The sequence below is a fragment of the Callospermophilus lateralis genome, chromosome 6 (genome assembly GCF_048772815.1).
Source record: "Callospermophilus lateralis isolate mCalLat2 chromosome 6, mCalLat2.hap1, whole genome shotgun sequence".
In the NCBI taxonomy this organism is placed as follows: Eukaryota; Metazoa; Chordata; class Mammalia; order Rodentia; family Sciuridae; genus Callospermophilus; species Callospermophilus lateralis.
In genome coordinates this window covers 146,731,262-146,744,115 of record NC_135310.1, presented here as the reverse complement: position 1 = coordinate 146,744,115, position 12,854 = coordinate 146,731,262, and the positions used below count along the sequence as shown (strand labels likewise).

Sequence of the window (12,854 nt, the reverse complement as noted above, 5' to 3'; positions counted from 1 at the left end):
TATTGGCACTTCTGCACAGGATTCTTCTTAGACTTCTGAAACATTTGCTTTCAAAACCTTTTTGCAGAACAAACTGCTGGGATGAACCTTTTTTACAAAATTTGCAAAATGTGCTTAAATATGTGTGCACTGAAATAACACAAAAAGCAGAGACTCCAGCATTGTCTTTCTGCTAAAAATCATCCTGCAGTTCCTGCAGTCCTAGAGCCCCAGCAGAGAGCCCAGGTGGAAGGTATCCTGGCATCAAGAGCACAGTGACCATCAGGGCCCTTTGATTCATTCTTTCATTTGCCCCATAACCTTGGCTTAGTCATTTCTCACTACTCTGCCTATTTCCTTGTCTGTAAAACTGGGTTATGAATACTTATACTACCTGGCTCACAGGGATTTGGGACAGATTAATGAGATAACATTTGCAAGTACTTTTAGCTCTTTTTTTTTTAAAGGTGCAATAAAGATCACAAAATATTATAGATCACAAACAATTAGATTCATTCTACTTCTAAACATCTTTTCAAGTGCTCATAATGACATTATGCCAAAAATATACTAGCTTCACTTTTGGAAGAATTCAGAGGTGGGACTACAGCCTTATCAACATACTTGATTCTTTTATTACCTTTGATTTCCACAGTGTTGTCTATTATAACAGTAAGTGGTGGACCTGGGCGTTGGTAGGATCCTGTGACCAGCTGAAATTCCAGCAAATACTAAACTAGCTTTCTCCCTTTTCCAAATTTCAGCAGATGCACGCAGTCTAGCCCATTCTTGGGTACGCAGTTTATAGCTACCCGTTTATTTCTTCATGCCTGACTCTATCTGCCTCTTGTTCTATGAAATCTTTAAAATTGTTCTGAACTGAATTATCCCCTTGCCCCTTCTCTACACTTATAGAGAGTGCTAGATTTTATTCTTTAGCCTTTCTATACTTGTTTCCAGTATTAAATTGTGTCCTGTAGAGGACAGGAACCATAAAACAAGACCTGTCCTAGAGCAAATTGAGGATTACACAGTTCATTTGCAGGCACCTGTATGGCTATTCACCCACCTTCCTTCCTATCCCTCCTGACCCCTAACAGACACTGCCAGGTCTATTATTGGTCTTTTGAGCTACAAAACCTGAATTGGAAGGGATTCTGGCATTTTTTTTTTGAGACCTCAGTGAAAAGAAGTCCACATATAATCTTTCCCTATATATATATATATATATATATATATATATATATATATGCATTGGAAAGAAATTTCAAATATCAGCATATAGGTAGATTATATTTTCTGGATGAAAGAAAAAATCCCTTAAAGTTTTAAAAGTAATGGCTTATGAGCTGTCACCTTCTTGCTTTAAAGTTAACGTCAATCCTTGAATTCTTTTTCTTTATCTTTGTATTAAATACAGACTTGATGCTCAAGAAAATTTATCCAATTGTACTGGATCTTTGGATTCCAAATTATGCTACAGGATTGGTAGTTTGGCACCATGAGATTCTTACCATCTCACAGTACTCACACGGTATTGAGTGAGAGAACCTGAATTTAGGATATAACTTAGACCCAATTAGTGATATAGTAAGATCCATGCCACATTTTGGTCAGATATTCTGATGTGGGAAGAAACAAGCAACTGTGTCTGGGTCTAATTTATTTACAAATCAGATACAGCAAGAAATAAGCAATAAAAGCTTCATTCCTAGAACTTAAACCCTATTCTCAAATATTTTATGGTGGGTTTTTACACATGGTATCCAGTAATTTAAGTTCGTTTTGCATGAAAACAGCTCTAAGCCTCTCCCATTTCTGGTATGGAATATAGGTCAAATATTAACCTTTTTCCTTTTTTCTTCTCCATAAGATCTTAACCTTTTGAATTGGAAGCAAATATATGAGTTTTTATTTGCATGGAAAGCTACACTTCTGGAAAAGAATGCATTCTGCTCAAAGATATCATATGTCATGAGTCTGCAATGAAAGTTCGATTGCAAACAGAATTCCCCCTAGATACGCATTCATAATCTTTTGTATGCCCCACCTTATGACCTAAAGCAACACTGCTCTTATGGTCTTCCACATATTTTGCTTTTAAAGAAAAATTCCCTCTCTTGCTTGTCAGAGCTGGTCATTGGTTCAAGTGCAGGGAGCCCGTCTCCGTCTCCTGATTCTCTACTAAGTCAGTCCCTCTGGGCGCCATGGATTCCATGGAGTCTGCACAGAGGAACTGTGTGGTCTCTTTGTTGCATGGGTAGGGTTATCCTGCAGTGTTCAGTAAGGACAAAGTTACTGTAAAGTTTTTAGAGCTACAAAACCTAGAAACCCAGGCAAGACTGGTGCACTTTCATCAAGTTACAAATAAGCTTCCGGATCCCAGGGTATCAGTCGCAATTAAGAAAGTCCTTGGAGCATTAGTTGGGGTGGAATGGGAAAACGGGCTTTTTTTTTTGTCATTAGAGGCAGTGTCGCCTGGTGGTCTGAGCAGGGAACTGGGAGCCAGGAACTCAGCGATCTAAGGAGGCTCTGTGAAGCCCTTGTGCACGGCTTTAGGCAAGCAGTGAGGTCTCAGGAGGCCAACCTCACCTACTTTGAAGCTCCCATCTGAAGAGCTCCTTACCCAGGGCCAGGAGAGGCACAGCAGGAGGCCTGATTCCTTGTCTGCAAAATTAGAATATTAATACTTGCCTCAATAACAGATTAACCAATTAGTGATTAAGTGTTCTGCCTGATGGAAAGCAGCAGGAGAAGAGAGGAGACAAGGAAAAACTGAGACACAATTTTTATTATTAGATGGGTTTGACTCCACTCTGGGTTTTTATCTGCTGCACAGGGAATCCAGGGCCTTCAAGGTGCCAAGAGCAGGTGTGCAGAGACTGGCCCTCAGCTTTTATTCCCCTCAGTGTGAAGACAGACGTTGGAGCTGAGCATCCCTCAGGTCCACAGGAAGCTTTCAGTAAATGGGGAGGAGACACACTTTGTCCTTGAATCAATGAATTAATTGCAGGACAAAACCTTAAACAAATAATTGAGAGATTTTTCTGCCTTAGCTAGTCTGTTTTCATTTGTTATTTAGCCTATTTGGAAATTTTCATATCCATATTCTACAAAAAAAAAAAAAAATTGCAGTGTATGTGCGTGTGTGTGTGCGTGTGTGTGTGTGCGTGTGTGTGTGTGTGTGAAAGAGAGAGAGAGAGAGAGAGAGAGAGAGAGAGAGGGAGAGAGGCATAATAATGTGGAAGATGAATTAATAAGAAAATATGGAACCGTGGAGCCTGTAAACCACATTCATTAAACTAATACAAATTATTGATAATATCATACTTTTTCAGAGATAAAACTACCTCTTCATTTTTCTTTCCTTTTTGTTGAAAGTCTGGCACATGAGAGGAATGCCATTCTTATTTCCCTATTGTGCATAGACTTAGACTGCTCTGAAGATAACATGAAAATTAATTCACTTACACAAAATGGATGACAGTCACAGTTTCATTGTCCAGACTTTTAAGACATTTGACATTGTGTGCCCAACACCCGGGTAAGAAGTAGTATATCCTTTGGGCACATTGTGCTCCATAAGACAAAATTGAAAATAAACATTAAAAGGAAATAGTAATAACAATGCTAATGGCTTTGCATAAAATAATGCTCAAAAGACACTAATATCTCTTATTTCTGGATTTCAAATTCAAACTTAATAGTTGCCACTTCTGTTGATTGTTTAAAAATAAAATCCTGGTACTATTTTGCCCTTTCCTTTCACTAAGAATAATTGTCTATTTTAACTAAGTTGTAGAGGATATAATTTTGTTATATCTAAAACTCAGACCTTATTATGAGCAAATATTTTTTTTTAAAGAAGAATGAAAAAGCTAAGTGAAACTCAATTATCAAACTAATGTCAGGACATTTTCATGACATACAACAATGGAAAGACTTTTGTAAAAATTTTTATGTATTTATTTACATTTGCATATAAACTAAATTTACATGATTTTAAATCAGTGTTTCTTAGGATTAAAAATAATTTATAGGATACATATGTAAAATGAACTGATGCTAAGTAACTATGTTTTCTTATTTTTACATTTTTTATTGTTTTTTATTATCATTAAATAATTGTTGCATATAATTGTGGAAGAATGTGTTCCACAATTTCCAAAAATTGTTCTTTTTACTCCATATATATAAAGTTAGTAATTATGTAAAATATAGGATCCTAGCTCTTCTTAAAAATAAAATGACAAAATTATTAATCCCATATGTATGTGTCAAAATAGGTGGTTTTATTTGTCCATAATAATTAGGTTAGTACAACTTGCTGTGAAAGGGTTAGCTTCCCACAAAAACTAAGCAAGAAGTCTCTTGCCTCTGGCTTTGTTTATTATTGTTTATGTATTATTGGTAAGCTGAAGAGGAAAAATTGCAGTTTTGTTTTTTTTAAACCTAACACACTGTAAATTCTAAATGATATAATAGACTTAAGAAATATTTTTAATTCTTTTATTAAATTCAGTTATTAAAATTACTTCAATTATAATGTATAAAATATTAACTTTGAAGGATTAAGTTAATTTTATTATAGCTATGTGTGGTTTCCTTAAGAAAAGCGTGAAGAACTATTTTGATTGCTTTTACTATGTGTTGAGATGTGATTGTTAGCAACATTTTAAAGATTCTAGGGTCCTTCCTAAAATAACTACTATTGTCCAATCTTATACATTTTCTCTAGATTCACTTGTACTTATATTTGGTGGTAAACAATCATTAGTAATTCCTGGTTTAAATGGACTCGTGTTTTTAATTTATACATATAAGAAAACTCCCAGCTATATATTTTTGAAACACTCTTACCTGTAAAATGATTTTTATAATTTTTGATTTATCTTGAATCTCCAAATAACTGTAACTTATGAAAGCTGTACACAAGAATTATTCTACTATTATATGCAAGACTATAACAAAAAGTGTGATATATTGGATAAAAAACTTTATTGAAATTCTAAGTCCTAGGAATTGTTTTAAAAGGTGTATTAAATACAAAGAAGAATTCAGAAAATAAGCCGTGACATAAAAATGAAAATACATGATTAAGTATTTAACATACACATTATAGAAGTGAAGAATTAAATGTTTATTGCACAATTGGTAAAGATTGACTGCTTTATCTAAAACAAAAATAAGTTCATTTCTAATTTTATATATTTTTCATCTTATTGAATTGGACTTTGGAAATAATGTCTTATGAGGAGACCTAAATATGAAAGAGTTATTTTCATTCTTCTTTTTACTTATTAATCTTAATTTACTATAATATTTTGAAAATTTTAAGGTTTTTCATTAAAAGAAGTTTAAAACCCTTGCATTCCAAAGTCAATGTTTAAGATAAGTATTTTCAGAATATTTATTTTTTATTCTACTTCATCTGAGAAGACTGCCTAACACTGATTTCTTAAAAGATAAAAAAAAATTTAAATCCACTCATGAAAAGTGAAATCAGACAAATAACCCTACACATTTTTATATCTTCTCATACCTGTGGACAGAGATATTATAAAATTATTTTGGCATATTTTGTAATTTTGTCAATATGACTCTAAGAACTATCTACAAGGATATTGATCACATATCTTTAAGAATCCATTGACAATATTAGTTTTTACATCTTAACTTACTGGGACGAATTCTTTCACAATTACATGAAACAATTATTGAATGATAATATAAAACAATGTAAAAAAGAAGAAAACACAGTTACATAGCATCAGTTCATTTTACACATGTAGACCATAAATTATTTTTAATCTCATATGGAACTGATACAAAATCATGTAAGTTATTTTATGTCTGAACTCACATAGTGTATGCTCAATGACACTTAAAAGAAATGAAATAGTAACAGTAGCTTATTTTCTGAAGTGATCTTGACACTAATGCTAAATTACAACTTGGAAACATCTAGTATTTTTACCTTTATGAGAAAAGGCTTTTTACATATTTAACATAATTCCAGGGAAAATAAACTAGAATTATGTATCAAGATATGTACACTGTAACCAAGGGGCATTTATTTTCCCCCGTAGAATACTTACAATGATTTTATTGCCATTTTATGTCATTTTCTAAAGGATATAAAATACAGTCAGTAAACAAACTAGACTTTAGATTTAAGGTGACAGCTGCTCCTTCAGAAGCAATATTCAGATATTTAATCTTAAGAACATTGAATATTTTATGACCAAGTAAAGTATACTTTTGCAAAAATGAAAGAACTCTGTGCTTTGGCTTCTGATTTTCACAGCTGCGCCGATCGGCACAGCCAAGGATACAAACACCCATCAGCTCTAAATCCCAGAGAATAAATCCAAATGTTGGATTTTTGCTCATTTAACCATTTGAGAAAAAAATCAACATAAGTGCTCTCCTTTTTCAAAATGCAAAACATTCTTTCTCTAAAATGATGCCGATTCAACCTATAACATAGAGAGTGCTGTAGTGTTTCTAGTTCTTTTTGAAATCTACAGCTTTAACCTGATTTCAGCGGACTCTGCTCCTCGTTGAGCTACTGTGCTTCAAGTATAGCATCTGAATTCCATCGAGAACATCTTCTTTATTTCAAAACCAAAATGAATTTTACCTCCATATATTGCTATCTGTTTACTCAGTGAACAAATGTTCAGAATGCCAAAGTCCTGTATGGAGTGGAAAATGAACTCAACATTTGCTTCTAGAATCTTTCCAGTTTCACTCCTTCTCCTCCTAATTCCTTTAATCATGTTCATAATCGCTTCTCACTGAAGTTTTATCATTATTGTATATTTTTGGCAGTCAATTTGACCCATCTCACCAGCCTGATCGTAAATAATGTCAACTTCAGGGTTCCCCCCCCCAATGAGACACTTGAGGATAGATCTAACTTATTAGCAAGCTATTAACCACCTCTTTCTTAAGACCTGCTCTAGCGAGAAGAGTTAAATCCAGATACTTTACACTCAAGAGGGCTGGCCTGGGCACAAACACAGGCAGAATGAGCTCACAAGCTGTGTTGCCTGAACTGTCATAGTGTCACCATTGGACACTGGCTCTGTGCAGCCTGAGAGACACTGCCTGCCTTTGCAGACATTGTTGTCTCATGCACTGCTTGGTAGGCCCTGACAGTGTGCCAGAGGTAGCTTTTCTCCAAAAAAAAGTTGATGCTGATAGATTTTCCCCATTTTTGTTGTTCTTGTTACTTTCACGGAGGGCTAGAATTTAGAGTAACCTTACTCTGCCCAGTTAGTGCAGATCTTAATGGTAGATTCTGACGGTGGAATAACTAGGGCGAAGAATATGGGACTGTGAAAGTATAGATGGTGTGTGGTGTATGTTTTAAATGTGTGTACGTGTGTGTGTGTGTGTGTGTGTGTGTGTCTTAATTGCTGTCAGATATCTGAATAAATATGTAATCACAGCTGGAGTGAATAAAGAAGTTACCAGCACTTTGAGAGTCTTTTGAGTCACAGCCACACAAACGACATTTTCTCTAGCTTAATTGGATAATGTGTTTGTAATATCAAACGGTACGGGTATCATAGTTCACTGTCCTTTTTCTGCCTTTAAACATGCTACAATACCAGGTTGGCTTTTTCTCTTTTTTTAAAGCATGGCACATTGAAGCACAAGTTTGTCATACATTTTAGATTTTTCATAATATTTGTTTTCTAACATTTTTTCCATTAATTAATGTGATCCATAAAATAAAATAATAAATATGACCATAATAATCTGCTTACTTTTCCAGCATACATACATCACTTGAAATAAATAACTATTCAGATTAATGAGAAATTAAAAATATTCTAGGGTCTCTTTAGCAGCACTTTGCTGTAATTGGAAAGAGAACTGTCCTGCACAGAGCTAAACTGAGAAGAGACAGCAAAGAAGTTTCGTTAGCAATTGCAATTGAGGTTAGTTAAATGTTTGTTCATGCTTTCCTATATTTGTCAGGCCAAAATATATTTATTAATTGGCTGTGTATCACGTGTGCATCATTTTATATAAGTGCATATTTGATACATTATGGAGGCAGCCAGGACAAGGATAGCAGCAATAGTTGAAATTGCAGAAGGAAGGTAGAAGAACCAGAGTAACCAGAAGACTCCATGCTGCTGGCCCATGACCCTGATACTCTGCATCTGGGTAGACAAATGCTTCCAGATGATTAGTCCAGATGACAATAGTGAAATTCCTCAAACTCCCAGCAACAAAACCACCCCTGCCCCTACTGTTCTTCTTCTCCAAACGCTCTGGACTCTTTAAGGAATTTGTATTAATAAAGAGGTACTAGTAAGTAAGGAGACATCCCCACAATTCATTTCCTAAAAGATAAAGTGAGGATTGAGGGTTTTTTATTCTGAATCTCAGCCCCAACCGCAAAGAAAGATTGTAAATGAAAAGGAACTTAGGAAAAAGGGACCTTGTCATTTTGGAATGCATAATTCTAGTGAAGACTGGGTGCCGTCCAATTTAATATCTGTAATATACATGGACCTAAATGGAAAGGTATTTCAAGAGGCATGGGAAGAGCTCTAGAATTGTAACTCTGTCATGCATTTTTAGACAACCTGGATAGGAATGTAGAGAGTGCATTTTAGTAAGTTTCTGGGGCACAGAATGCTTCCTAACAAGATTTTAAAAGATCATGCACACAGATTTTAAAGAGTTTAGATTGCAAAAGATCATGCAACGAGATGAAGAAAGAAAGGTATATACTGAAGAGGAAATGCAAGAGATGCTCAGAAAGAATGACGGGGAAGCAAGTGAAGGCAAAGGATGTCCTCGCAGGTGCCAGTGGGAGAAGTTTACTCTGAGAAGGCCGCTGAAGAGATTCCATAGAGCAGGAAAAATCATGGAGTCCAGGGGTATCTATTTTCTCAATACTACCTAGCTGTCTTTGTCCAGCACTGTCTCATTCCTCTTCATTTATTAACTCATATAAATAGGAATTGTCATAGCTCTTCTGATGGCTGGTGGCATTCAGGATGTCAATGGGAGTTTTCAAATCTCTCTTTTCGTCTGTGCTGCCTTTGTTCTTGGGAATGTTTTCTTCATACTATGGCATTACTTTACGCTTTTGCCACTCCTGATACTCATTACCTTGGAAGGAAGGAGATTTTTCTTTTCTAGTATTCCAATCAGAACCCTTTCTTGATTTGCTCACTCTGGGAAGAGGATTTATAGGTCCTGAAGAGATGGAGAAGTCATTCTATAAAGGAGAAAATGGTTTCTGTAACCAGAGTTTATCTGATAAGCAGATGTCTTCTTTGCTATCCAGAGAAAGACATTCAACTTGCCCATTAATATGCAGACGTGGCTCCCTGCCTTTCTCATCTGGATGACTTTCAGTTCAAGAGTTCATAAGTTGTGGGGGGAAACCAGCCCTTAGCAGAGAGCTTGGCAATGTTAGATACCTTCAAGATGTAGGAGAGACTTATGAAGTCAGTGAAGTTGGTGATTATTATAAATAGTCCAGAAGAAAACCCAAACTGTGTGTGATGAGTGGAACAGCATGTTGGCATGGCTGTGAGCTGTGGTCCAGGGCAATTAGTCTTCTGTATACAGAAACTTCTCTAGGGACAGTGAGTTCCTATTAAAAGGAATGCTAGACTGCATGTTCCCTGACTGTTTTTGTTTTCCATGCATTTCATCAAACAAGATTTATTCAAAGCATTAAAGAATCCCAGTCTTATTTTTGATTTTGACATTTTGGGTTTTAGTAGAATTAGAAAAAGTTGCTTTTTGAACATATTTTAATTGCCTCTTATGACTCTGTGTTCTGTATTATTATATTGCATATTTTATATAAAATAATTTTATATTTGTAATAAGGTTGTTGTAAAATCATTGTCAAGGTCAGAAATGAAACTGAACCATAAAGTCATAATCATACAAAACTGAGGAATTAGGATAATGATATGACATCTCACGGGATTTCCAGGTTTGATTTTTCTTCCAGGGGTTAAAATAGAAAAAAAAAAATAACCACTTCTGATCATTCCACCTAAAAACTTTCTCCAAAACATGGTAAGTTAATATTTTGCTTATTTTTATCCCCATTTTTTAAAGGTGTTAGGTGATATCAGTGCCTTGAAGTTTGTCCACAGAGAAGTGATCATAGCTATTCAGGAGCACATAACTGAAATGGACACCGTGCTGAGAGAATCCTTCCATGCTAAAGAAGAGGAATGGAAAGGAACCATTAATATAAAAAAGGTATCTTATCTGCTAATTATACATTCATTTAGTCAGGGGTGGTGGCACTTAGCCATAATCCAACAACTTGGGAGGCTGAGATAAAATGATTAAATTCAAAGCCAGCCTCAGCAACTTATTGTGGCCCTAAGCAATTTAAAGAGACACTGTCTCTAAATAAAAAATTAAAAAAAAAAAAAAAAAAAAAAGGCTGAGGACATGGCTCAGTAGTCAAGCACTCCTGGGTTAATACCCAGTACCAAAAAAAATAAAAATAAGAATTTCATTGCTATGTGAGTGCATCTACTAAGAAGGAGCCACCTAGTGCCACTTCCCTCAGGTTTGTCTTACTTTTCGTGGTGCACATGTCACGGTGGCAACCAAGTGGGACATCCTTTATGACCCAATTGCCTTGTAAGATGGAGTCGACAGAAGTCAATAGCAGGTATTAGGAAGAACAGATTGAAGTCATGCCCATCACAAACAGTTCTCAGACAGAATGGAAACCTCTTTCATCTTGCTTACCTCCAAAGGAGCTGCTTGACCACTCGGAAATTTGAAGAGGGATGGGATCATTTCTAACACTCTTGGGAGCCGTTTTCTTTCATATGGAGGGAATGAGGGGAGTGATTAGAGAATGACAAGATCAAGTCTAAATAAATTCCCTGGTCCCTTTGTGCTTCTGGAAAATGTCACACTTTTTTTTTTTTTTCTCTAAAAGAAACTTTAGGGGGAAAAAAAGTGAAAAAAAATTAAATAACAACAATGAATCAACCAAGTCACTTAAGTGGGTTAGTTTGCAAAGCATATATTTTGTACTCTAGTACCAAGGCCTAATGGGTGGCTCAGATTTGGGCTTTCTGCAAGCATTTCAACTCTTCCTAAAGAGATCAAAGTAGACCTCCACTTTTAATTCCTTAAATACCCCCCCTTTCTCTTTTCTCTCTTGCTTTCTTCTCTTCCAATTGAAGGCTCAGAGTGGTACTTATTATTGCAAATGTACAATGAAGTATCAGAGGGTTGACGGATCATAAAAAGCCCTGTATCCTTTAGAATCCTCTGTCTGCATTATAGAGCAACATATACAGTGCCTAGCAAGGCCCTTGGAGCTTCCCTACATCTGTAAGGGAGTCGGAGAGCAGCTACCTTTTTAGCCACATCCTTAAACAGAAGCCATGTTATTAGAGAACTCAAAATTGATACCTATCATTAGAAAACATGGGAACACATCCAATCCTGGTGGTTTTTAAATCTGCATCTTAAATCATGGTCTAACTATTATGATATCGATGGTCTAACATAAGAAGTTTGCATTAAGGATTACATCTGTTACTCTTTGTGTTGGCAGAAATTATCATGTGTATGTACCGTCTGTATTTTTTATCCTGTATAGCTATTATGGAAAGCCAACCAACTTACGTTAATATGTCTGTCAACAGATCTCAACTTCACAGAAATGAATAAACTTTATAGACACATTTTAATAGTTGACATTATTGCTCCTGCTCACTAAAATGTCAATAGACATACTTGCCAATTTTATAAGTATTCACTTCTATTTATACTACCCTCACTAACAGTTAAGCCCTGTGAGGGCAAGGGGAATTTTCTGCTTTATTTACTATTACCTGTCCAGCTTCTAATACAGTTCTCTGAACTAGTAAATTCTCAGTACATTTTATTGGATGAAAGAATTAAACAGACATGTCAAATTTCACTTAATTTTATATCTAATAAACTACATGAGAGTGAATTGAATGAACAAAAAAGAGATCAACAGTCAATAAGTTTATATTTTTTTTCCCTTTTCATGTTTCCTTTAGGAAATTGGTGCCCCAATGGAAGGATGAGTATAATTAGGAAGACCAATATCTTCTGTCTCCAAAGGATGTCTAGGAATGCACTGTTTTAAGTCGTCTTCATGCATTATTGCAATGCCTGAGTTTTTCAGTATTTTAAAATACATGTCTGTGGAGTGTTTTGTTACCATTGTTGCTTTGTGTTTGTTTTTTCAGCCATTGAGCTCATTTTGCTGAATATGAAGCGCTAGGTAATAAGTTCAACATTTGAGTTTGTCTAAAGCTTTTATAAAATTATATATTTATATAGGTGTGGGGTGAGCAAGGATAGACACTTTTTTTTCCTAAGTTCTCTTTCTTTGTAAAGGACCTTTCTGATGTTTATAGGCTCAATGCTGTATCCCAGTCCAACACAGAAATAAGATATTGGCACTGTCTACATTCTCAAGTAAATCCTACATTTGTATTAGCACTGAAATAACCTATCCAATTTTGACTTTTGTGGGTGTATGTATGTGTGGTTAGTTTCTTAAGAAAAATAAGAAAAAAAATGGAAGTCTTTATTCTTATGATTGATTCCTCTCATTTTCTGTGTCCCTTTATGAACTGCAAATAATAATTCCATGGACAAAGAGAAATGAGAGTAATATCTATAAGCAGATACTCAGCAAGAATGGAGTTCCATTGTGACAGGTGCCAGTGTAATGTCCCATTAGGAAGAAGTACACATATTTATAGTCAGTGCAAAATATTATTTCATAATCTAAGACAGGTTTCCAGTGGACTGTATTGGATACCTGTGAATTCAGTCACCTGGTTTTTATTTCGAACATTGAGAGT

The 12,854-nt window shown here is 35.3% G+C and overlaps 1 protein-coding gene across 1 annotated transcript in view; it reads left to right on the top strand.

Moving 5' to 3' along the window:
• Positions 1 to 12,065, top strand: part of LOC143402207 (uncharacterized) — a 290,523-nt gene extending 278,458 nt beyond the window's left edge. The window contains exons 20-21 of the mRNA XM_076859608.1: positions 10,090 to 10,236; positions 12,039 to 12,065. Coding sequence (XP_076715723.1) covers positions 10,090 to 10,236; positions 12,039 to 12,065 — 174 coding nt within the window. The remainder of the gene's footprint in view (positions 1 to 10,089; positions 10,237 to 12,038) is intronic.
• Positions 12,066 to 12,854: the final 789 nt, after the last annotated feature.